Below are 27,452 nucleotides of genomic sequence, written 5' to 3'. Positions count from 1 at the left end.
CAGGTCACTTACCATCTCTGTGTCTCACTTTTTCCATCTGTAAAATGTGGGTGGCCATGTTTATGCACCTTTGTAAAGGGCTTTGAGATCTATAGATGAAAAGTATAAGTGTGTATTATTGTTATCATGTGTCTATTTCTCATAAATTTCTGCTGCAGACTACAGCAGCCTCTGGGCTAATAAATATTTCTTGCAGGAAGCACATAACACCTTTATTCTGTGATCTGCTTTTATTTTGTGTCCCGGAGTTATTTAAGGTGTTATTTTTAACATATAGGGCATAAAATGAGTTGGGTCCCAGTTACCTCCAAAATTGCCTATTACTGCATTTGGGATTGTCAGAGGCAGTTGGTTTCACTGCCACGGGCTGAAGGCAAGGGGATTTCAATAAAGAGTCATCGAATAGTGGAATTTGCTTTCTGCCTTGGTTAGTCAATTTTATTCTGTTGACCTTCAAGTCAATCTGCAAGGCTGAAGTGTTCTCTGGCTTTTTTCTAGGGGGCTGGGTGAGTATCGGGATGAGATGATGGTAGGTGTCAGCTCTGTAGGAAAGATGGTGGGATTTTGAGAGAGTATTATTCTTTCTGGACACAGAATTAATTCATACTGTTGCTTTATAATATTTGTCCGCGCACTGAGTGTATGACATAAAGTAGAATACTTCTGTTTCATTTGATTACCACTGAACAAAAGCAGCTTCTATATATATATATACGATTATGAATATGTATATTTATACCACACGTGTGGTGGTGATATTCATGTGATAAATTGCAGACCAATGTGGTAAATAGGTAATCCTAAGAGTCAGTCCCCAAGAAGCTTATAATCTAAATAGTTATTTTTTGTTGTTTTCCTCTCTAAGCCTGTACAGTTGTCAGTACTAAAATGTTCTGCCTTTCCATGAAAGGATATAGTAAATGGTACCAAAACCATGTTTTTACAACTCTCTCTCTTTGAAAACATCTTTTTTTCTGAAAAAACACACGCACGATGCTAAAACAGATCACCTACTACCTCCCTTGGACCTAACTAACTAAAAAAAATTTTTTTCATGCAAATGGCAACCCCTAGTTTTCATCACCTGGGTACCCACCTTTGAGGCTGACCCTGAAGTGGTTATTTATACGCCATATTAGTAATTTAAAAGGGATGGAAAATCTTCATTCTTTTTTGCTGTTTTCTGGTCTTACACTTATTAATCTCCACAACAGAGAGTTATGTTCTGGAAAGTTTTTCCTTCCAGAATTTGTTTAAAAATATATATATATATTTTTCATCTTACATTACTTATTAAAGATTGGAGCTCTTGAAGTATTATTCTGGGGTACCCTGTGATGTGCATAATGTGCAGTGGTTATCTCCAGTGATGAGCCGCCAAAATCTTAACAACCGGTTCCCTCCTCACCCCACGAGGGGGTCGTGGCCCGCCCCTGCCCCCCGGGACTCCGCCCCCGCCCTCCGGGACTCCTGCCTCATCCAACCCTCCGCGTTCCTTGAACCCCCACCCCCACCCCCCCCGGGACCCCTGCCCCATCCACCTCCCTCCCCTGTCCCCTTACTGCCCCCAGAACCAGGCAGGAGGGTCTCCTGGGCCTGCCCCGCCCCTAAGAGCCAGAGGGACCTGCCAGGGAGCGAGATGGGGAGTCCCAGCGGTGCTTACTTGGGGCAGCTCCCAGGAAGCATCCGGCAGGTCCCTCTGGCTCCTAGGGGCAGGGTAGCATAGCTAGGTGGGGAGCAGGGGGAGCAGACGCTCCCCTAGCTGATCACATCAAAAGTGGTGCTTTAGGCACCGACTCTGGGGGTGCTCCGGGGCTGGAGCACTCATGGGGAAAATTTGGTGGAGAGCACCCATCAACAGCTTTCCGCCCCGCCCTGTGCCTGGCCCCAGCTCACCTCCGCTCTGCCTCCGCCTCCTCCCCTGAACACGCTGCCCCGCTCTGCTTCTCCGCCCACCCCGGCTTCCTGCAAATCAGCTATTTGCGCGGGAAGCCTGGGAGGGCTGAGAAGCAGGTGGCGGCTTGGCGCTCAGGCCCAGGGAGGTGGAGGTGAGCTGGGGCGGGGAGCGGTTCCCCTGTGCACCCCCCGGGTTACCTGCTGCGCCGCGGGCTGCCCTCCTCGCGTCCCCCTGCCCCAGATCACCTGCACTCCGCCTCCCTGGGCCTGAGCGTGAAGCCACCGCCTGCTTCTCAGCCCTCCCAGGCTTCCCACGCGAACAGCTGATTCGTGGGAAACGGGGAGGGGGGCAGAGAAGCAGAGCGGAGTGGTGTGTTCAGGGGAGGAGATGGAGCAGATGTGAGGTGAGCTGGGGCCAGGCGGTGAGCTGCCGGTGGGTGCTCTCTACCCACCAAATTTTCCCCATGGGTGCTTCAGCCCCAGAGCACCCATGGAGTTGATGCCTATGGCGTCACTTTTGGCCGGTTGTTAAGTTTAGAAGCCCTCTCGGGACAACCGGTTCTAAAAGGGCTTCTAAATTTAACAACCGGTTCCAGCGAACCGGTGCAAACCGACTCCAGCTCACCACTGGTTATCTCACACCAACCATTACTCCCCTGATTCCTGTCTTCCATACATATTCTATCACCGTCAACAACTTTTTCCTCCTTTACCCATGTCAACAATTCCCCCAAATCTACTTCTGCTGCATCTGTTTTTTTTATAAAATGCTACTGTGATCTGTTTCATTCTGGGATTCATTCTGGTAATAATTTGTAACTGTTCTCCCATATGTCTTCCTCCTTTCACCTCATTTTTACTGTTGCTGCTGTCTTTTCAGTCTCCTTGATCTTATTGTAGTCATTCACACTGTGCCACTCCATCTTCCTGGACTATCTCCAAATCTATGCGGGCATCTCTGGTTCCCTTCAAGAACTGTGCTTATCTAGCCTCACTGCACATTTCTGCTGATGTACTTGTACTTGTCTTATTGCAGTTTCTCCATTTCTGGCGAGCCAAGAGCCCTTGTTCTATGGAGATTCAAAGTGTTTTGTTCTTGTTCTTCTTGTCTTTTTTATTTACCTTCTTCCCTTTGTTATTTTCTCTCCACCTTTTAACTATGTTTACCATAATGCTGTTACTCAGCTGTATATATATCATTCAACATCTTTAATAGTTCATCTCCATTCACCCTCTCTGCTCTCTTGACTTGAGGCTTGTCTATACAGGGAAGTTAGTGCTCAGCAAGATAAGGTCTGAATTTACAGCGCACTAACTACACTGCAGTTACTCCCTGTATGAGCACTTTTACTGCACACTTTGTGAGCTTTAGCTTAGTACGCTTTAAGGGGTAAGTACTCAGCTGCACTCCAGGGATTTTGCTGTACTGTAGCAATGTTCACATGGTGAGTTACTGCATCGCAAGCTGGTGCACTGTAGATTCACATCCTGGCTTGCTGTGATGCAATTCACCATGAAGATAAGCCCAAAGTAAATTTTCAGCTTCATTTCAACTGCCTTCAGTTAAATGTTTTACAGACAGACATCCCTCTCTTGACTAAGTGGAGCTTACCATTGACCATTATCTATTCTTCTACACATCATTCATGTGTAGATCTGCCCATCTCCACCTCTGCAAAATTGCCCAGGTATGCCATTGATTTGAGTCCCAGTCTGTTATACAACTAATTCTCCGATTGTCTTCACTATTGGTTTTCCCGGTGGCCTCTCCAAATCCCAGCTCTTCAGACTCCACCATTTTAAACATGTTGTACAAAGATCCACATTACACGGTCACAGCCTGGCCCAGTCCTGCTCTCTGAAGAGATAGCACTCTGCTGTGAGAGGATCTGAGCGCTGAATCCCACCTGCTGCTAATCATCATGGGGCTGAGTTGTGACTGATCACTGTTCCTACCACTGGGTCACTCAGGCACACTCTCCAGGGTCTTTTCCCTGAAACAGATTTCTGTGAAGAGAGAGCCCATTCAAAGGCAGAGTCCCTGCTGGCAGGAACCTATTGTTCAAGCAGGTGAGATCCATTCTGTACTGATTGTCCCTTGATTTGTCAGACCTTTCCAGGCTGAGTTTTCTTCCTGTGTGCCAAGTCCCTGCTACAAAGTGGATAGTCTAATTTACAATGACAGTTGCAACATTCTTAAAACCAAATGGAATTCGTAACTGGAGATAGACATTTTTACCAAGCTGACGGCCCTTTCATTTCTGGATTCCTTTCAAACTTCTTTTTAAAACTTCTTTTCTATGCAGCTACTGTAGCACACATTATTAGTCTCTCTCTTGTCCCCACTCTCTCTGCTCATCTGGCCTCCTCTGTGTGCCTCTCTACTTTCTCACCACCTTTGGTTAGCAAACTTATTCCTCCGTAGTTTTTGCCATCTGGTGCCACCATTCTGTACCTCTTTGCTTCATTGACTTTCCATCTTCTTTCAAACCACAGATGAAAACAGTTTTCACTTGCCCATTCATCTTCATTTCTCATTCCCTTTGACTCTCTACTCCTATTAAACCATACATAATAGTGAAGTGTTTTGGGATAGTTTCCTACTGAAAATGCATACAAATAAAGTTCTATATAATCCTCCTGATTCATCCAAAATACAGTACCACTTTTACAATATCCCAGAAGAGCTGAACATATGAAGAATATGAAAATGTAGCATGCTTATTGAAAAGTAAATTTAATAAAACATACACAAAGGTAACAATATATGGTAAGAATGATTGTTTAGGACTCACCCTAAGAGGCTACTAGCATAAATGTAGATTAATCCATGCCTCTGTTGTTTTAAATTGCCATTTTGATATTTGGGCAACAGCTACACCCATGTCAGGAAGCTGGGGATGATCGTCTCCAGCCTGAGAAGAGAGCTGCATGCAAAGCACTCTGGAACCACATGAAAATCAAGAACCTCTGCTTTGGTGCCATATCACATCTGCAGAGCATGCATTCTCCAAAGTACAACCCCTTTGATAGGATACAGTAATTGTAGGACATATTTCTTTATAATCCACAAAAATAATTTGACAGTTTAATACTGTTATATGATTTAAGGATTTGAACAGTCTTTCACATCCAGCCAAGGCATGAGTTATTTTAGCAATACAGTTCATTAAAAGAATATTTACCCATGGTAAAATGCGTGTCTGCCCCAAATTAAGGATTTGCTAGGATGTACTGGGGAAAGACCATATTATGATGCACTTATATATTTTCTTAATGATAGTATGATAAAGCTTCAAAATATCTAGAAACTCCTTTCTGCATATTCACTGTATGTATGCTGTGTGTTTTTTAAAAAGTAGACACAATGTGCAGATAAGATAATATATATTTATATAGGCAAGTAAGATAATCTTCAATAACACAATTACAAAAATGAATTACAAAGCCAGTTTTTAAAGTGTTCTGTATTATTTCTTCTGTGTTCTTTTTGCAGGGCAATATTGCATGTGGGTCAGGCAATTCAGAGAGCTTTTTAACATATTTCTTTTTCTGTATTTTTAAAATTACTTCTCAACTACATATCATGAGTGAGAGAAACTATCACCTTCATTCGAGATAGGCAGAATGACAACTGTTTGATTTACAAACTTTTATTTTCTATGATCAGGTTAGGGGAATGGCTATCTGATCTGCATTGTAATATTCTTTTTAGTTTTGACTGTCTGATTTGGAAATAAATCTTGGATCTCTCTATTTCAGAAGGATTTGGTTTTAGTAGTGGGAGGATCCCCCTGCCTGGTTTTACTGAGGCAAAATTACTCAGTTTGTCAACTTGAAGGAAAGAAAGGCACCCGGATAGAATTGTTTTCATACCACTTCCTATGGGTCTAAGATATTGTTATGTTTTTTTAAATGTTAACAGTTGATAAATCACTTTTAATTCACGTCTGTAAGAGGAAGTAATCCAGAAAAACTGACAGAACTTGTGTCTAATAATTTTCAGTACTAATTTGGAAAGAGGTAACATCAAAAAAGTAATGTGCTATGTCTGTGCCCTTGAAGCCCTAGAATAAATTAAAGTGCCAAGTCCTGGATTGCTTAGTGACTTATATTTCCCATTGACTTGTCTTCAGTGGGAAATCTGGATGCGCAAGGAATACACAACCAGACCCTCTCAGACAGTTCTCCATTCACTTCCAGAGCCTTTCTGTGTTCTATTTTAGACTGACAACTAGAATCTAGAACTAGGCCAAATCTTGCAAGGTGCTGAGTTGTTGATAAGATGGAAGTTGAGGACTTTCAGCAGCTCTCAGAATATGACCTATATAAAGTAAAGCCTTCTGTTTACAGGGAAAATATTTTTTTCTTATTCATTAAATAGTTAGTTGCTACTTTCTATCAAAATCCTCATGAATCCAAAATGAGACTCTAAATGTTGGAGCTTTTCTTTAGTGAGGAAATCTTTAAGTCAGCATAACCATTGTCACTGACTGTTTATTTCTTTTCAGGGCTACCACATTTTCAAGAACAGAATGACCTAAAGGGATTACTAGAAAATCTCCATCAAAATATCCAGGCCAAAAAAAGAAAGAATGTAGAAATCATGTGGGTGGCTGCAACGGTAAGCTGCTTTGTTCCAATTACTTTCATATATGATGTACTAATTTTCCATTACTTGCTGATATGAGGGCTGCAAGGGAATTTTTAAGGACGCACTCAGAAAATACAGTGATTTGGGTCATAGAAGTACCTACATATTTCTAGACCAGTGGTTTTCTATCATTTTCATCTGCTGAGCTATTGTAAAAAAGGGACCTGCTCATGGATCCATCTCCCCTCCCAATACCTGAATCCTCTGCTTCTTGATTCTTAACATTTTTCATGCTGTAGATCATCTAGATCTCACAGATTCATAGTACAGAGAACTCATGGAGGAAGGGTGAAGTCCCAGAGGACTGGAGGAGGACAATCATAGTACCTATCTTTAAAAAGGGGAACAAATTGGACCCAGGGAATTATAGATACCTGGAAAGATACTGGAACAAATTATTTAATAATCAGTTTGTAAGTATCTAGAGGATAATAGGGTTATAAGGAATAGCCAGCATGTATTTGTCAAAAACAAACCATGCAAAATCTAATTTCCTTGTTTGACAGGGATTACTGGTCTAGTGGATAGAAGGGAAGCAGTAGACTTCACATATCTTGATTTTAGCAAGGTGTTTGACAGTCTCACGTGACATTCTCATAAGCAAACTAGGAAATGTGGTCTAGATAAAATTATTATAAGGTGGGCGCAAAACTTACTCAAAAAGTAGTTATCAAAGGTTTGTTATCAAACTGGCAGGACATATCCAGTGGGGTCGCACAAGGATCTGTTGTGTGTCCAGTACTATTCAATATTTTCATTAATGACTTGAATAATGGAGAGTATGCTCATAAAATTTGCAGATGACACCACGCTGGGAGGGGTTGCAAGCACTTTGGAGAACAGGATTAGAATTCAAAATGACCTTGACAAATTAGAGAATTGGTCTGAAATCAACAAGATGAAATTCAATAAAGACGAGTTCAAATGAACAACTACAAAGTAACTGGCTAGGTGGTATTCCTTTCTGGAAAGGATCTGGGGTTATAGTGAATCACAAATTGAATATGAGTCAACAATATGATGAAAAAGGCTTATCTTTCTGGGGTGTATTAACAGGAGTGTCATAGGTAAAACATGGGAGGCAATTGTCATGCTCTCCTCAGCACTGATGTGGACTCAGATTGACTACTGGGAGAATAAAACATGATAAAATGTTTAGAAAACCTCACCTTTGAGGAAAGGTTAAAAAAGCTGGATTTGTTTAGTCTTGAGAAAAGAAGATGGAGGGGGGACCTGATAAGTCTTCAGATATATTAAGGGCTGTTATATAAAGGAAGGTGATCAATTTTTCTCCGTGTTCACTGAAGGTAGGACAAGAAGTAATGGGCTTAATCTGCAGCAAGGGATATTTAGGTTAGATAGTAGGAAAAATTTTCGAACTATAAGTGTGGTTAAATTCTGGAGTAAGCTTCTAATGGAAGTTGTAGAATCCCCATTATTGGAGGTTTTTAAGAACAGATTGGACGAACACCTGTCAGGAATGGTGTAGGTTTACTTGGACCTATCTCAGCACAGGGTCCTGGACTTGATGATCTTTCGAGGTCCCTTCCAGCTCTACATTATTATGGTTGTATCATCATTAGTAAGGGCTCCTCCACAGGTCACGGTTCAAAAAAAAAAAGTGGTCTAAGTTCAACCTCCCGCACTGCAAGAGAGCTATCAGAGTTCCCTGCAGCTTTCCATGTAGAAGTAGTATACATCTGAGACAGCTGCTTCTGGTGAAACTTACAAAGAACAGTTTATGGGACTTAATAAGACACCATAGGCTATGTACTTGTGGGCACCAATCCTTCACTTGGCTCTGCCTGAGCACATTACTGAACCTGTGCAGAGCCCTGTTGAAATCCAGTAAAGCACGTAAACACAGGGGCCTGTCCATGTGCTATTTATTACAGTATCAGGGCCCTGGCTACTAATACATGCCCGTAGGGATGTTAAATCATGTAAGATATTCCCTTCAGTATCCAGTTACTGTTTTTACAGTGAATCTTTTTTCTAAATTTAAAATAAATCTATTATTGTCGCATACCAAACTGCAATTATTCATAAGTATCCTACTTTTATTCTTTAGTCTAACAAGCCTCGGGGCCTGTTGCAAAACATAATTACTTGGTTTAGCTCTAGTTGAATATTTCTGTACACAAAATCTATTGTTCATAGTTTTATATAATGAAGGTACTTTAATTTGTAAATGAATATCTAGCTGCTACTGCTATAGGCACTCTACAAATCACCTTTACGTAAATTACACGTATGTCATTCCCGTAGCTTCTGTCACCATGGCCGTTAGGCATTCCAACTGCAGTGATTAAAACACCAATCAACTAGATATGTTTCAGAGTAGCAGCCGTGTTAGTCTGTATCCGCGAAAAGAAAAGGAGGACTTGTGGCACCTTAGAGACTAACAAATTTATTTGAGCATAAGCTTTCGTGAGCTACAGCTCACTTCATCGGATGCACGCAGTGGAAAATACAGTGGGGATATTTTATATACACAGAGAACATGAAACAATGGTAGAACATGAAACAACTAGATATGGTATTTGAAGAAATACAAACTAAGGAAATACAAAGCATAAAAGTAATTCAAACAAAAAAAAACCCTCTAATGATTAAAACAAATTCATAAATAAATAAAACACCCATATTTTTTGAAGAGCTCTTGCAGCAGGGACATGAAATTTGGAAGGGAGATTGTCCTGAGGTCAGACCGGGTCCTGGAGTCCTTTTGCTACTGAAAATCTGTTCAGATTTCAAAGAGTTACAAACTATCTGAAATCACTATTTGCAGTTCACGTTATGCTCCATAGGGTTTGATACAGGCTTGGTGCTTTTAAAAAAAAAAAAAAAAAAAAAGCAAACATTCTGTCTGCACTGAGCCTGCTCCTCAACCTTACTGAGCCTCCTCAGACTTCCTCGGTACTGAATATACTCCCTGCCTCATGCTGAAATAACCAAATACTGGTGTGATGTCTCCAATTTTCTTCCTTCCAGGTGATATCCCCACCAAACTTTGCCCAGTGTTTGGGGAATTAAATCAGGGAGAAGCCTTTTCTTACTCTAAAGATACCTTCTTATTGCTGCTCCCCTCTGTTTAATACCCAATGGTCCAAACTATTTCCTCTCTATTCTAGCTGTTACTGGTGTCAGGTCTCTTACGTTGCTATCAGTAGAGCCTGCGGAGGGAAGAGATTCTGCTCCATCTCCCCTGTGGCTGGACTGAAGGGCTTCTACATAGTAAATTCCTGAATAGCAATCTGTATACAAGAGAGAGGGGCCTCATAAAGCAGGGATCTCAGAAAGATCCTCCTTGAAAAAACAGGCCTAAGGGACTAAAAGTCCGCAGTGTTCTCTCTACCTTCAATTGCCTGTTGGGGAGAGGGTGGAGGGTTTTAAAAGGCCCCCTCTTTCCCAAATGATAGCTCACTTTTATAGCTGTCAGCCAGCTATGTAGGTTGGGGGTTGCTCAATCCCCCTTCTACCTCTCCAACTCTCTCTCATTTAGGGAGAGACCACCATGTATGACTGTCAAGGAGAAGAACAGCCCTACCACCAACATAATTTCTTGATACATAACACATCTCTGAGGGAGAGTGCATGGTTGGGTGGCCATGGAGTATATCTCCAAGGTTGCTGTCAAGAGGGTCCTCTTGCAGGCTGCGAAACACAAGTCAGGATTTGACCTCACACTGTTTAGATTTTTGAAAGCAGAGGTGCTTAGTATTGGTATCCAAAGGGGTGTAATTTATAACTTGGCAATCTAAAGGTTTGAACTAAATTCTCTGCCTGTGTAAACAGGCACAGTGTCATGGATTTCAATGGAGTATGGAAGTTTACACCAGGAGAAAATCTGGCCTTTAGCACACACAGTAGTCTAAACGCAAGCCCTTTCTATACATTTTCAAATACACAAACTATACAGGGCAAAGCCATTTTATCTTTCATTAACAGTGGGAACAAGATTCCAATGACACACAAAGACTCTTTTTAGTAATGAAGTTGTTGCCGTTTTATATATTGCTAATGCTATTTTGTAGTAAGGTACTAAATGTAACAACATGTATTACAACGTAAAACCACTGTGTGTAAAAAGGTAAGCCCTTTTCCAATAGGAATTCTGCAATTATCATGCAACATGACTCTCAGAAGAAGTAAAAGATAAATCAGCATGGGTCTCTAAAATAATCTACCAAGAGCAGGACAGGATTTATTTTCACTTCATGTCTCCAGAGGTTTCTTTTGTCATCCATTCAGTGAATCTTTAAAATATTTTCATGGAGGAAAAAAGTGCTTTGCTGCTTTACAACCACTTAAAAGTTTGCCCTTCACTCAAATGTATAGCCCTTATACTTCCCTATTTCAAATTACCCCCCCCTGGAATTGACAAGTCTGGAGCTCTTGCTGTTGATACCATAGTATGTTAGCATCTTTGTACTGGGAAGTCACAATTTCTTGCTGTAAAGGATATTAGATTATTGCAATAAATATATTATTGCTCATTATAATGGGACTACATTTAATGTACATTTAAAGTCTACACTTGCCAACTGTTACCACAGACATTTCTTATTTTAAATATTGGGGGCAGAGAGAAACTGGTTATCTCTGATACCATTGCATGGCAAATGTTGGCAGATGTTGTGTCTCCCATGAAGCCAGACTATGCTCTATGCTCTGTGAACATAGAAATAATTACAATGGATAAGACTAGAGGTCTGTCTACTGCAGTATCCTTTTTCCAACATTGGCTAAATCCAGATGCTTCAGAGGAAAGTGCAAGAACCCCCATAATGCACAATTATGAAATAACCTGCTTATAGTGGAATTTTCTTCCTAACTCCATTTAGCAATTGGCATAGGCCCTGAAGTGTGAGAGATTTTCATCTCTTATCCTAATATAACCTTGGGTATTCTCATTATACATAGAAATGTCTAATCCCTTTTAGTATCCTGTTAAGATCTTGGATTCAGTGATATCTTGTGTCATTGTTTTATTTTTGAATGCAGGTTTTTTTGTACATAATTCTACAGTTGTAAGTTCAACTTTCATGATAAAGAGATTTCACTACAGTACTTGTATTAGGTGAATTGAAAAATACTATTTCTTTAGCTTTTTACAGTGCAAATATTTGTAATAAAAATAAATATAAAGTGAGAGCTGTGCACTTTGTATTCTGTGTTGTAATTGAAATCAATATATTTGAAAATGTAGAAAATCATCCAAAATATCTAAATAAATGGTATTTTTTTTATTGTTTAACAGCACGATTAATTGAGATTAATTTTTGTAATCACTTGACAGCCTAATAAAAATAAATCATACAACCTAACCCACCCTCCTGCAAAAAGCAGAGGTTTTAACCCCAAAAGGGAAGAAATCCAGAAAGCCATTATGGACTTCACTATTGATTTTAGGTGGAACATGCTCAGATACTACAGTAATGGGTGACAATATAAAACGCTACAGTAAGGTAAGATAGATTCTCCTTCAACTGCTGTCTAGTAGTAAATAGTTGTGTTACCCAGAGTGTATGGACCATATCCTCTCATAGTGGCTGGTCCACTTAGCGGTTAATAGTTGCTCACTTAGTTCAGGTGGTAGAGCTCTGTATTTGAAGGTCAAAGATTCAAATTCTATTGATGATCCTTTGGTACTGATAATGTTGGGAGACCAGCATTTTGGGCTATATAGGTAGGAGCATTGCTAGCAGATCGAGGGACATGATCATTCCTCTCTATTTGGCATTGGTGAGGCTTCATCTGAAGTACTGTGTCCAGTTTTGGGCCCCACGCTACAAGAAGGATGTGGAAAAATTGGAAAAAGTCCAGCAGAGGGCAACAAAAATGATTAGGGGGCTGGAGCACATGACTTATGAAGGGAGGCTGAGGGAACTGGAATTATTTAGTCTGCAGAAGAGAAGAATAAGGGGGGGATTTGATAGCTGCTTTCAACTACCAAAGAGACTCTGCTTGTTCAGGGAAAGCCCCTGGTGGGCCAGGCTGGTTTGTTTACCTTCCGCGTCCGCAGTTTCGGCCGATCGCAGCTCCCACTGGCTGCGGTTCGCCGCTCCAGGCCAATGGGGGCTGCGGGAAGTGGCACAGGCCGAGGGACGTACCAGCCGCCGCTTCCCACAGCCCCTATTGGCCTGGAGCAGCGAACCGCAGCCAGTGGGAGCTGCGAACGGCCGAACCTGCAGACACGGCAGGCAAACAAACAGGCCCGGCCCGCCAAGGGCTTTCCCTGAACAAGCGGCATCCCAAGTTTGGGAAACACTGATCTAGACTGTTCTCAGTGGTAGCAGATGACAGAATAAGGAGTAATGATCTCAAGTTGCAGTGGGGGAGGTTTAGGTTGGATATGAGGAGAAACTTTTTCACTAGGAGGGTGGTGAAGCACTGGAACGGGTTACCTAGGGAGGTGGTGGAATCTCCTTCCTTAGAGGTTTTTAAAGTCAGGCTTGACAAAGCCCTGGCTGGGATGATTTAGTTGGGGATTGGTCCTGCTTTGAGCAGGCGGTTGGACTAGATGACCTCCTGAGGTCCTTTCCAACCCTGATATTCTATGATTTTCACATGATGGAATTTTCCCTCTGGTTTTCTGTTTTTAAAAATTGATTTTCTTAATTCACAAAGGGAGAAATCATCCTTAAACAGGTGTTAGAATTAGAAACCAGGATAAATTTTTGTCATGACAAGAAACATGTTCCATATTTCAGTCTTTTTCACATATTCTCATTGTGTACACCTTGGACAGTTTGATGGTTGAAAACTACAAATGGCTTTGTAAGTATGGTTTCAATACAGGGTCAGAATCCTGAAAACCATTACTCATGAGTAAAAACTGCCTTACTCTAAGCATTTGCAGGATCAAAATCCTAGGTATCAGGTATCTCCTCACCATATCACTTCATTCAAATATTAAGCATTCATACACCTGAACTATAAATGAAATAGGTGGACATCACAGAGAGTGGGAAAAGACAGTAAAAGCCTTTTTTCCTTTTAACTTTTACCAATAATGGAAATCCGTTTCACTACAATCACTTCCTCTTCTGAATATAAAGAAATACTGTAGTGTCTCAGATTCCACAGGTTGGTAATTCGTAATTATAGTCATTTAAATGACTACTATTGTTCATACTTAAGAGTAAGGACAATATAAATTTTGTAGGGCATGGTGGTTTTTTAGCTATTGAATATTCCTTAACCCTTTCCCTATCCCTGTTCTATTTCAAATCTCTCACCCTTTGACATCTGTTCTGTCAAATCATGGCCTCTTTTCAGTTTCATATTTTAATTTAAAAAGCTTAATCAGGATCTCGTTAATAATCCTACAGAAAATCTTTAAACAAAAACTGAGACAGCCAAGGGCACCGATGCAAGTAATTGATAACGGAAGGGTCAGGAATACACAGTGCAGCCTGGTCGGTGTCACTTTTAGTAGCAGCACCCCTGATTGTTGGGCCACATTTAATTTATAATTTTACTTCAAAAAATAAACCTGAGAGTATTAAATGGTGCTTCTGTGACCTCCAAGTCAGTCTGTGCTGCCCTTCACAAAATATATTTGTATTCTAATTGTATCCTCTCAGGTCTTTCACCTGTATTTAGCAACTCTGCACAGGGATCCTTTCCCTTGTCTGATACATAACCAGTTGTAAAACGTGGTGCACAACTAATGGTACTATATACATTACGGTTAATAGCAATCAAACGGAAAACAAGACTTAAAAATGAAATATACAATAAAAAAGGAATCATAAGACACTCCAAATTGTGTTTTCTGAGGCTATTAATACGCACTTCAAATGGCTGAAGGCACAAAGCCAGAGGATTGTTGCATCAAATGTGCTGGAGTTATGTACTTATTATTGTAGCCTTGAATATTTCAAAAATGCTCAGTGATCTCAAACACTCACCAGCTGCAATCGCTTTCCAGCGCAGTGCCTGAGAGCACACCTTGCCCTGCTAAAATCTATTAGATAACTGCCTCATTTTCCCAAGATGGCAGATATTTATAGACCTGCTGTGCTAATGAAGGGCTTTAAGATTTGGTTTTTAAGATATGTAATTTGGATGAAATTGGCTAAAATAGAGGCTGCAACCTCTCCTGTACTGTTTACACAGACATGTCTAATAAACATGGATTCCATGGTCCCTCCTCAGGGCCCCATTGCCAATATCTATACCAGCCTGTGAAGGTCTGGCACGAGCACCTTCCACAACATACACTGGGTATAAAAAATCCTCTGTGGCCTTGTCTGCATTGGGAAAATACATCTTTAGACATTGTGTTCATTAACAAGTTTTAACTATTATGTTAAACATGATTTTCTTCTTAGTGTAGACAGCAACAGTCATGTTTATAAAAGCACGTTAGTGAGTCATGGTTAACCTTAGGAAGGACCCTAGGATTAATCGTGACCAGCTAACACATTTTTAAACATGACTTGTCCCTGCCTACACAAAGAAAAAAATCATATTTAACATCATGTTAGTTAAAACATGTTTGTTAATACATTTTCTAACATGATATATCTTTCTGGACATGGCCTGTGGGTCAATTCTAACAGCCTCCTCGGTGCAACCCCACCCTGAAGGTTAAATGGTGCAGAGGACCTTGCGTGTGTCCTCCAGGCCAGAGTGAATTTCATTCTTAGAAATGAAGCTTACCTGAAATACTTCTAATGTTAATTTGGTATTTGGCAGTGTAGGTGAACATTAATTACAGTAGTACATGTGACATTAAAAGAAAAATAGTTTTCTTTATTGGCTCCTTTTCCAGTTTGTCTGATGATCATTGACTAAACTACTTAGGATCACATGGCAGAAGCATAATGATTGAATTCCATTTGAGTTGGGTTAGTTTTAACCAAAAAAAAAAAAAAGAAAAGAAAGTTAAGCCTCGATGTAAATTCTCTATAACTGTAAAATATGTGAGTTCATTTTATGCTATCCTTTACAGTGGATAGGATGCACAACAGTAATCATTTGATTTGTCTGTTTTATAGATTTGCCGCAAGCTAAATGGAATCCGTTTCACCTGTTGCAAAAGTGCCAAAGACAGGACATCCATGTCAGTGACACTAGAACAGTGCTCAATCTTGAGAGATGAACATCAACTGCACAAGGACTTCTTTATCCGGGCGCTGGATTGTATGAGAAGGTATATATCTGGTTTTAGTTTTTGGTTTGTTTATTTTTCTGCTACTTGTGTTTCAAACACATGCATGTACTATATCACCTTAGTACTAGCCAGTAGTGAATGTGTTACAGGCCAAAACTTGCCTTATTGAGGAATAAGGACTGCAGGATTTGGATCTAGTTAATTAGCAGTTCATTTTTAATGCTTTTTCATAGGCTTTCATAAGACACACAATTTTAGCAATATGCCTGTACCCTATAAAAAAGAAAAATTTATTTACTCTCTTAAAAACTTTCAAGCTGTTAAATTCTTATTAAAACATTTAAATAAAATGGAGCTGGAAAAAATATTACTAAATCAGAATTAAACATTTGTTATAGTTAGTAGTTCTCATTAGCTGATGTTATCCAAAATAAAAAGAATGACCAAGGAAGTTTGGACTGATGGTTATATTTAATTAAATCATCTTTTTTTAAAAAAAACAACTTTACATTGCATTGTTAAGTATAGCTATGCAACCATTAAGACAGAAGTAATTAAGAATGTGTAATTAGGAGATGTGATAGGGTTTTGAATATCTGCATGTTAGTCACAGAAAAGAATTTCAAGTAAATAAGTTTAGATCATAAAATGAATCTGGCTCCTACATTGTGTTATCTATTAGTCCGAGAAGAACTAATATTTCATAGTTAATTATTTTTTATTAATACTGAATAGTGTACAAAGGATTTGTAAATACTAACATTTTGCATCTAAGCTGTTTAAAGAATATTTAACAAAAATCCCCGCAAGACCATAAATTTCAGGGCAGCCTCCTAGGAGGTAATAAATTGTATGTCCTCAACTCCAGTGCAACATATGATTAGAATTTCTTTCCTAATTTGTTTAAATTGGGTTTGTACAACTCATACCTAAGTTAAATGTTTTTTTGAAGTTTTAGTTTAGTAGAGTAATGATCCAAACAGATATATTTCATATCCTGATGCTAGAAATTGTGTTTATGGATTAATTTCAGAAGTAGTTAAATCTAAAGTTATTAAGGATATATTGCAAAAGCACTAGGAGTGCTTTTGCAATATATCCTTAATAGGGACACCTGTTATTTAAAAAGAAACAAGTTAATTGCTAGAAAGGATGATTCAGCAGAGCACTGCGAGGATTCAGAAGTATAGCCCACTTGCAAGTTGCTCATTTACTGTGATGGTGTACTAAAGTACCATTTCATATATATCATTAGCTTTCCTAAATCCGTTGACCATTGTAGAGTTTCAGCTGGTGGGTGACACGTGCATGCACTATCTTTCATACCATCATGTTTTACCACTAACGAGCAATTCCTGAGTTTTTTACATTAAACACTCTTTCTGTTAGTATTTCAACTGTCCTGTTTTTCTTTTGTAAGCTATCAATAAATGTGAGTGTTGGAAAGCTACTATAAATGGCTGGACATAAGGATCTCAACTATATAAAATAAATTCTCATGAAGATTAAGACTCAAACAGGGAATGGAAAAATTCAGCAATTAGAAACTTTCTAAATAGGACCTTGTATATTGTACAAACTAACTTGTTAGTACAGAAGTACTGTAGGTTTCTGCAGACTAAACTCTCCTTATATTGGAACTAGTAGTGTCTAATATCATTATAATTGAGCTGGAAAATTAAATGAGTAATGCATCAATAAAATGTGCAGGTGGTACTAAAATTGGAGTTAGATAATAGCAGAAAATTCAAATAGACCTGGAGAACATTGAGAGTACTGGGCAATTAATAAAAATATAATATTAATATAGTAAGAGGCACAGTTAAAGTGTAGGCCCCAATTCAGGAAAGCATCCCTATTCAGGAAGGGCACTTAAATACCTGCTGAACTTTAAATGCATGCTTAAAGTTCATTTTCTTAAGTGCTTCCATTGATCTGGACATTAGGAAAGAACACTACTAAATAATAATAAAAAATGGAAGCATGTTGAACAAATGGCACATCAATGCAGAAGACTATATAGAATGATAGTGTAATGCATTGGCTTAGTGTGTGTGATCATGTGTCCCTTTAGTGACTGGCACCAGGGACTATAACAGCCTACTGCTTATTGTTAGTTAATGGAGTTATTCCTTTAGCTCAGGTGATAGGTTGTGCAGTTGCATCTTTGTGCATCTAGTGCTGAATGTTCTAGCTTTGATCATCTCAGATGATCGTGGTGTCATGCATCCACCATAGTTTCTTACAACATTAAATATTAATTTTCAGTTTGAAATATAATAAAAAGGCAGATACCATTGCACACTGGTATATAAAAGATTTGCATGTAAAACCAAGAGCCAATACTCCCTCTCCATTCAGCGGAACCAACTGAGTTTTACTGGGTTTACATTTGTGTAAATGAGAATTGAATATGTTCCACTATTAATAGAACCTCATTTTGAAATGCTGAGGGGAATTTTGCTTTTATTTATAATGATGTAAATATAGAAAGGAGAGCAAACCCACAGTTTTCCCCATGGAGGAATCTAATGGCCTTCTAACAAAAGCTCACTTATTCATTTGAGGGGACTTGGCAGCTATGCTTTTGAGGTTTGGCTAAATAAGGTTAATGGGCTTGACAGTAGTGTGACACGAATGTATTTATCCTTTCTATGTGATTAGTACTGTAAGATGTTGTTGTAAAAGGTTATGCTGTGCATTTCTGAATGCTTTATTCTCTAGATGCAGAAGCTTTCAAAATGGTTTCTGCATCTGAAGATAACGTTTTGTTTTATGGGGAGAGAGAGGCACGTCGTCAGTGCATTTCTTAATTTATACAGTTTGGGCAATTTTACTCTGATGAATCCTCAGTAGATCACTTTGTTAAGCTCCATGTCAGTCTGGCTTTTTTTGCGATGATTGCCATGAGACACTAGTAAAGTCTTTGAAAAGAAACCGTAGAGAAGAAAAAACAGATCTTGACATAAAAACACTAACAGGCTGGATTGAACTTTGAAAGGCTACTTTTAAGAGTTAACAGTAGGAGATATATAATGGGGTGAAAGCATTTGATTTGTAAAAGTAAATTGAGATTTGGGAACAGCCTTTATCAGAAACTCTGATTTAGAGGTACTAAAATCACAAGAAAATTTGGTGGCTTTAATGCTACCTTCTCGCATGCCTATACTGGCATGGCTGCGATTGCTATTATAGAGAGGAGGGACATGTCCACGGCCCCATCCTTGCTTTGCTCCTTTGGAAAGTTTTATGGTAATACTAGACTCCATTAACGCTTGTGCCCACTCCATCTCCTTGCAGGGCTAAGCACAATCTAGCATCCATCAAGGGCTACCTCTCACATTTAAATTATAGTTTAGTTTTTTGTTTACGCTGTGAGACGTTGTTCTGCAAATAGTTTTTATACTATGGATTAGTAAGAAAAATAAGAGACTTGAACTGATGCACCAGATATTTAGGACTTGTAAAACGTAGTGCTTTAAAGATTGGTTTACTGACTGTCCTTTTAATTTATGAAAGATTGACTACAGGAATTCAGACTTTTGCACTATGAATACCCAATGCAGCGTTTTGTTGTCTTGGTGTATCTCAAGCCATTAAATTGTTGCAATTGAAATGAAAATACAAATAGGAGTGTCTGTGTGTTTAATAAATACTATAGTATATGTGATATTCTACCCTTGATTTGTGCATGTGATTCCTATTGATCTTAGTGAAAGGTGTATACATACGGTGGGGCAAATACAACTAATATATTATTCCCTGTGCATCAAGTGGTCTCATTTTACATATTACTGAAATCACACTTCTGACTTCTCAATTACCTTTTTTCAAATGATGTGATCTGGTTTTCTTATTTCCCATTCTGCAGTGGATGCGGTCTCCTGCCATCTTGAATTCTCTCTTTGTGATATAGAGTTAAAGGGACAAACAGATGTAACATAATTAATTGCAGGTACCTCTCATATGATTCTGTTCATTTTCCTTGGATGGAGCTGGACCCTGGAAAGCAGCAGATGTTGGAAGCAGTTTTTCAGAACTGCATTTTCTTTCTGGCCTATTAAAAGTTGCTTTTCAGTGAGTTGGTCCATATACATTTTGAAAGTCTTGAATAGTAAATAACCAGAGAATCCTTTACTTTCAGAATGTCTTCAGTAAAGCTTAGAAATAAAATATAAATATGGTAAATCCACTCACTTCAGTAAAGCCTTGGGGCTGTCAACCCCATCATCATTCTTAACAGGCAGCAGTACCTGTCAGATGTTTGAGCCAGTGAACACATTTGATTCAATGAAGGACTTGTTGTTTTCACTTGACACACCAACTGAGGATATTTCAGATAAATTGTCTGTCTTCAAAAAGCTGATTGAAACACACAGTGAATGGTCTGAGTAGCAAGGTATGGGTGTTTTATGGCCCAGTTGTGAAGCAAATGGCCCTTTTCAGAGAGCTCTTGAAGAGCATCATTGCACAGAGATCACTGGCAAAATAAATTCATTAAAAATGTTTGAGTTCCGGGGTAAGACTCCTTATGTTTAGTAGAGGAAAAGACAGTTGCAATATCTCTTTCCTATAACCTCAATACAGCGATGGGTTAAAGCAGGATCCGTAGGTCCAGACTGAGAGGGACCCTGGACCTACAAAGGTAGCCCATGACCAGACAGCATTGTGATTGCCATGTAGACTCAGAAGCAGAAGCAAATATTGACAGGAAAGAGGTACTGATCACAGAACTAAAAATCAGTGGTAGCTTACATACAAGTGATTATGACTTGATCACATCTATAATGTGAAAACAAATTAAGTCCAGATCAGTTTTATATATGTGTGTGTGTATGTATATATATAGGTAGGTAGGTAGATAGATATATGTGTGTATATATATACTTGGTACTTTAAAAGAGCCCATTTCACAAAGCAGAAAACAATTGAGCCAGAAGAGCTGGGAGGAAGAATTTAATAGAAAAGCATGAAAGATCATTGGGAATTGTTTAGCAAAACTGTACTCAATTTCCAAAAAGTCACAGTCCCACAACTGTGGAAGAAGGCTGTATTGGTTAGAAAACTGACCTGGTTTAGAAGGGAAGTAAAGGCAGCTATAAAATTATACATATTTCCCTTTTTCATCCCGTTACTTTCCTTTACTATCAGCTTTCCCTTTCTTCTGTTCTATATATAACATTTTAAAAATCAGAAGCTAGGAATTGTAGAAAATTGTTAAAGAAAGCACAGAGACACACAGAGAAATCTATGGCCAGCAGAGCTAATAAGGAGTTTAGGTATGTTAGGAAGAAAAAGAATCTTAACATTGATATTAGTCCATCACTAGATGAATGGTAAAATTATCAATAATAAGTAAGAAGAAGCAAAAGTATTCAATACATATTTCTGTTCTGAATGGGCGGGGGAGAACAGATGTAGTCATATCATATGATGAAGGTCATATTTTCCATTTCACTAGTACATCAGAAGGAAGTTAAATAGGAGCTAATAAAGTTACACATTTTTAGTCAGTAAGTCCATATTTTTTGCACCCAAGTTTTAAAAGAGTTGGCTAAAGAGCTCGCTGGACCATTACTGTTGATTTCCTATAAGTCTTGGAACACTGGGGAAGTTCCAGGAGACTGGAAGAAAGCTAATATTATATGAATATATAGAAAGGGTAAACAGGGTGACCTTGATAATTATAGGCCTGTCAGTCTGACATCAATCCCAGGGAAGGTAATGGAGCAGCTGATATGGAACTTTATTAATAAAGAATTGAATGAGGGTAATATAATTAATGCCAATCAACATGGATGTATGAAAAATAGATCCTGTCAAACTAACTTGATATCTAGTTTTGATGAGATTAGTAGTTTGGTTGTTAAAGGTAATAATGTTGATGGCATACACTTCAACTTCTGTAAGATATTTGATTTCATATAACGCAACATTTTGATTAAAAAATGAAAAGGATATAAATTAATCTTGCGTGCATTAAATGGATTAAAAGCTGTCTAACTGATAGGTCTCGCAATGTAATTGTCAGATATGTTCTAGGTATTTGGCGAAGTTCTATGGGCTGTTTTGTCAGGAAGGCCAGCTAGACGGTCACAATGGCCCCTTCTGGGCTTGGAATTTGTCACCTAGGACTGGAACTGTGCAGCTACTTTTTGGCCCTACCACTATCTCACAATTCTGGACCTGCCTGTTCTCAGCTTGTTGGCAACCGTTGCACTGTGCAATTGATGGCTGACTGCACAAAGAGGAAGCAGTTGTACTCTGGTATTTCTCTCTCTGCGCAGACCAGTGAAATCTCCCACTCACTTCTATTAAGAGTCCTAGTTCAAGGCTTATAAATGTATACTAAACCTACTGGAAGAGCCTGTAATCTGGACAGGCCATGGGTATTCTCTAGAATCATAACGTTTTTGTCATCTGAGAGGGGGAATGTTAGGAGGAGAGAGAAGTGAACATTAGTCCCATTCGTGTGCTGAAAGGGACCTCAATATTTAGCAACAGCAATGACCATTTTTGTGTATTAATTGTGATAGACATCTACTTTATTTTTAAACAAGAAGTTATTATTTCTGTAGCAGCAGCTATGTGCATGGTGCCTTTCAGACAAGAGGAAAGCCTATGAGACAGGGGAATGGGATGTAATGAAGAGCTGTGTGATTGACCCGTGTAGCGTACATCTTGTTAGATTTCATTACTTTTATTTGGATTTTTTAAATATCTTTGTTTATACTCAGTATGGAGGACGAGGATTTTATAGATCTTTTGGAAAGAGTTCATCTAAAGGAATGGTTTGAATAAGTAAATGGTTGAGATGTAGTGAACCAGTTCAGGATGGGAGTTTCCAGCACAGGCAATAGTGTGCTAGAAGATGTGAAGGACAAAAGTGATTTTTTAAATCTAGATCTGGGGCAAAAATCTGCTTTCCCCCACATGAGGGGGAAAAAAAAAGTCAGGGGAAAAATGTGGAACAAATAGTATGTGATGGTATAATTAAAGACCATATCATAAGAACATAAGAATGGCCATACTGGGTCAGACCAATGGTCCACCTAGCCCAGTATCTTGTCTTCCAGCAGTGACTGGTGCCAGATGCTTTAGAGACAATGAACAGAACAGGGCAGTTATTAAGTGATCCAGGCCCAGCTTCTGGCAGTCAGAGGTTTAGGGACACCTAGAGCATAGAGTTGCATCCCTGACCACCTGGGCTAATAGCCATTGATGGACATATCCTCCATTAACTTATCCAATTATTTGTTTTAATCCAGTAATACTTTTGACCTTCACAACGTCCTTTGGCAATGAGTTCTACAGGCTGATTGTGAGTTGTGTGAAGTCGTACTTCCTTATCTTTGTTTTAAATTTGCTGCCTCTTAATTCCTTTGGGTGACCCCTGGTTATTGTGTTATGTGAAGAGGTAAATAACACTTCCCTTATTCACTGTTTCCACACCAGTCCTGATTTTATAGACCTTGATCGTATCCCCCCTCAGTCGTCTCTTTACTAAGCTGAACAGTCCCAGTCTTTTTAATCTCTCCTCATATGGAAGCTGTTCCATCCCCTTCTCTGTACTTTTCCCAATTCTACTATATCTTTTTTGAGATGAGACGACCAGAATTGCGTGCAGTATTCAAGGGGTGGGCGTTCCTTAGTGCCATTAAGATATTTTCTGTCATATTTTCTATCACTTTCCTAGTGGTTCCTTACATTCTGATCGCTTTTTTTGACTACTGCTCCACATTGAGCAGATGTTTTCAGAGAACTAGTCACAGTGACTGCAAGATCTCTTTCCTGAGTGGTAACAGCTACTTTAAACCCCCCATTATTTTGTACGTATCATTGGGATTGTGTTTCCAGTGTGCAGTACTTTATATTTATCAGCACTTAATTTCTTCTGCTGTTTTGTTCCCATTCACCCAATTTAGTAAGGTCCCTTTGTAACTCTTCACAGTCACCTTTGGACTTAACTATCTTGAGTAATTTTGAGTTATCTGCAAGCTTTGCCACCTCATTCTTTACTCCTTTTTCCACATCATTTATGATTATGTTGAACAGTCTCAGTACAGATCGTGTGGGCACCCTGCTATTTACTTCTCTCTACTTTGAAAACTGATAATTTATTCTTACTCTCAGGCCCACATTAACACAATGAGGTCCTGTGTGGGGTACACACCCCATCACACTCCACTACAAAATTCTACTTGGCCACTGTCATCTGCATTCTTAGCCATGTGGCTACAAGAAAGGACTTAGGTTTCCTCTGGCCATCTAGCTAAAGGGGATTCTTGCCGCTTGACTAGTCAGGTTATATGATACGCTACCCTAAAGAAGAGCCATGCTGTTGCCAGTCAAAGTTCCACTGACATGTGTAATTTTTGTCTGCTGTGATTTTTTACTCTCCCGCAGAGGTACTGACATGATAAATGATGTTTCATCTAGCACATTAATATCCAGCAACTTGCTGGTAGATATCAGTGTTGCTATATTTTGATCCAAATGAGAGAACAGGGAATTGAACTACAGTTTCCCTCTCAGTGAATTTCTAAAATACTCAGTGCATACTATGGGTAAGGTACATAATTAATTGCTTGCAAGGTGAACACTATGATCATTCAGTTTCCAGTGTGGATGCCTGCCAAATGAATTTGCCTTCTCATGCCATACTGTGCATGAGTTCAGGATCTGAAAAGATTCATCACTTATGGTACAGTTAATTTAAATACAGAATACTGATTAATTGGAGAGGTGTTGGAAAGTGCTTACTGTATTTGCACTTTTTAAAAGCCCTTCTAATATAAATGTTCTTTATCACACTTAGTTGTACATAAACTATAGGCAGTAATCACTTCAGAGTTCATCAGCATATTACCCCTCTCCTACAATCTTTACTTAACTTCCAGTAGTGTCGACTTTAAGATCCTGTTCATCACCACTGCAACACTTCGACTGCCTCATTCATATATTGTAGCTCAGCTCCTTAGAATCATTAGAAAGGAGCGGATTCTAGTTCCATCATTTATTCAACATTTCTTTGATAGAGCACTCTCACTCAAAATTAGGAAGTGGTATATCTTACTCTTAAGTGTACAGTAGCATCGGTTTTTTCTTCATTTTGTGTTTACTGTTATTAAGCACTGTGAGGTACTGTTTCTGAGGTGCACTGCACGGCATGTTTATTCTATAGGATAAGGCCCTGATCTAAAGCTAGATGTATATAGTCTGAGGCAAACCAAACTAACATTCTTAGCAGCAGCAGCACTGTCCATCAGGAAATTCAAATAGAAAGCAAGAAACAAAACAAGGCTGGAATCTGCAGGTGCAGATTTACTGGAAACATTTGTAGTAGCGATTGCCCAGTTTAAAATATCATGATTTCATTCTCTGCATGAAATTATCTACCTTCAAATACTATGTTATTTTCAACTATATTATTTTTGCATGGGCAGGAGTGCCTAGTAAATTTCTTCCTGTAGTTCTGGACACCTGCAAATAGGTCCATCAATGGCTATTAGCTAGGATAGTCAGGAATGCAACTCCATGCTTTGGGTGTTCCTAACCTCTGTTTGCCATAGCCATTGGTCTGACCCAGTATAGCCATTCTAATGTTCTTTTATTTGAGGTTGAGAAGGAATTTTTCCCTGGGTGAGATTGGCAGAGACCCTGAGGGGTTTTTGCATTCTTCTGCAGCAGGGGAATGGCTCACTTACAGATTTAAACTAGTGTAAATGGTGGATTCTCTGTAACTAGAAGTCTTTAAACTATGAGGGCTTCAGTAACTCAGCCAGAGGTTATGAGTCTATTACAGGAGTAGGTGGGTGAGGTTCTGTAGCCTGCAATGTGCAGAATGTCAGACTAGGTAATCATGATGGTCCCTTCTGATCTCGAAGTCTGAGTCTCCATCAGGGTGGAATATTTACTGTGTGGTGATGCAATGTCATGATGTAACTTCCTTGATGGAACCCCAACTTCCATGATGTGGAAGTTGGGGTTGCCCCTGCTTTGGGCAGGGGTTTGGACTAGATGACCTTTTGAGGTATCTTCCAACCCTAATCTTCTATGGTTCTATGAACACTCTTTGGCTGCATGTGGGCAGCCTAGAGCTTAGGAAAACTTTGTAAGCTTTCTTTTTTCCTTTCATTTCATGCTTCCTTAATCTTGCCCTATTTTTCTAACTCAATTTATTGTCCATTCAGTGTCCCTGCTCTAGCCGCTTCTTGTCCATGCAGGGCCTCCAATCAAACAATCTTCTTGCTCTGCCTGTCTAGGACCTTCCTACTCCAGCCTCCTTCCCCATGCAGGGTCCTTACTTCAGTTTTCCCCATTCTGGCTCCCTGGCTCCCACTCCAATCCCTCCATGCAGTGTCCCAATTCTGACTTCTCCCACCCCTTCCTCCCCTGAAATACCTCCTTTGCTGGGTTACTCACCGCTATCTCATTCAATGGCTTGATCATGATTGTCTGTTATGACTCTTGGTGATTCCTTCAGCAGCAACAGCTCCCTTTCTGGCAGCTCCAGAAGCTGTGGGTCCCTGGCTAGTGTCTCCTTAGTGCACTCCCACCAGAGTGGCAGTGGTGGCTCTGACAGCAGCTCTTGCCTCCCATCAGAAGCAGTGGGTTCCTCAGTGGTTCCTGATTGCTCCCTGTGGTAGCAGTCTCTTGCTGCTCATGGCACTTGGATGGCAGACGCAATGCCTGTTAGGCTGCAGTATCCACTCATGGTAGCCATCCTGCTTGCAGACATCTTGGCTATAGCTGCATACAAGGAAACAGAGCCAACAGCAATACACTGCTGCCCAGCTTTCTGAACCACCTGGAAGGGCTCAGGAAATAAGTTTGGGAGCCTATCCTTTTAATAATGTAAATTTTATATTATATCCTGTACCCCAGGAAGTATGAGGTGATAAGGAAATTACAGTGTGAAGTTTGAAATCCTCCAAAAATTGATTACCAAATCATTTGGCTAAATCTTTCAGTGTATCAATTTAAATGGTTTCTTCTTGTCCAGTACTTACTGTATGATCAGTGGTTATTAAAACCATCCTAATCTGCAGTTTTCCCCTTTTTTCCTCTATAAAAGGCATCTTCCTCCCCTCCTTAAGTATTACAGAGATCAATAACTTGGATATAATGCAGGAACACCAAGCCAGGCTTGCCTTACTGAGCCCTGGACTAAACTACAAACTTATGTCGATATAACTGTGTCACTCAAGGGTGTGGAAAATCCACACCCTTGAGCAACGTAGTTAGACCAATCTAACCCCCCAGTGTAGACAGTGCTATGTTAACGGGAGGGCTTCTCCCATTGGCATAGCTACCACTTCTCGGGAAGTGGAGTACCTATGGTGACAGGAGAAACTCTCCCGTTGGCGTAAGTGTTACAGCAGCACAGCTGCACTGATTTAGCTGCACTACTGCACCACTGTAAGTGTAGACAAGTACTCATGTGAGCTATCCTAATGAAGTACAATTAGGCCAGATTCTGATCTTTTATTATTATTTATTGTATTTTTCAAAAATCACATTTGCAACGATCCAAAAACGTTGACGGAATTGTATTAAAATCCTCTGGTATCTCATTCAGAACTGCTGATAATGGCCTACCTACAGAATACAAAATAGTATCATCAATAGAAAGATGAACTGAGGAGCTTGCAGCTGCCTGTACTATATTGTTGCTGTTAAGAGAATGAGGGAACCTAAAATAGACTCTTGTGGGACTCCTTTAGTAATAGACTTTATCTGACAAATAAAAATCACCCTGTTTATCACTATTTA

General features: G+C 39.6%; 1 protein-coding gene across 6 annotated transcripts in view; it reads left to right on the top strand.

The window, feature by feature from the left end:
* The window catches only part of INPP4B (inositol polyphosphate-4-phosphatase type II B), a 476,198-nt gene that overhangs the window by 425,992 nt on the left and 22,754 nt on the right, over window positions 1-27,452 (top strand). For all 6 annotated transcript variants that reach the window (XM_074950913.1, XM_074950912.1, XM_074950910.1 and 3 more), the window contains 2 exons: window positions 6,408-6,520; window positions 15,562-15,716. In XM_074950913.1, the coding sequence (XP_074807014.1) occupies window positions 6,408-6,520; window positions 15,562-15,716 (268 nt within the window). The remainder of the gene's footprint in view (window positions 1-6,407; window positions 6,521-15,561; window positions 15,717-27,452) is intronic.

Source organism: Natator depressus, chromosome 4 (assembly GCF_965152275.1).
Source record: "Natator depressus isolate rNatDep1 chromosome 4, rNatDep2.hap1, whole genome shotgun sequence".
NCBI classification, from domain to species: Eukaryota; Metazoa; Chordata; order Testudines; family Cheloniidae; genus Natator; species Natator depressus.
This window is presented reverse-complemented; position numbering and strand designations above follow the sequence as displayed.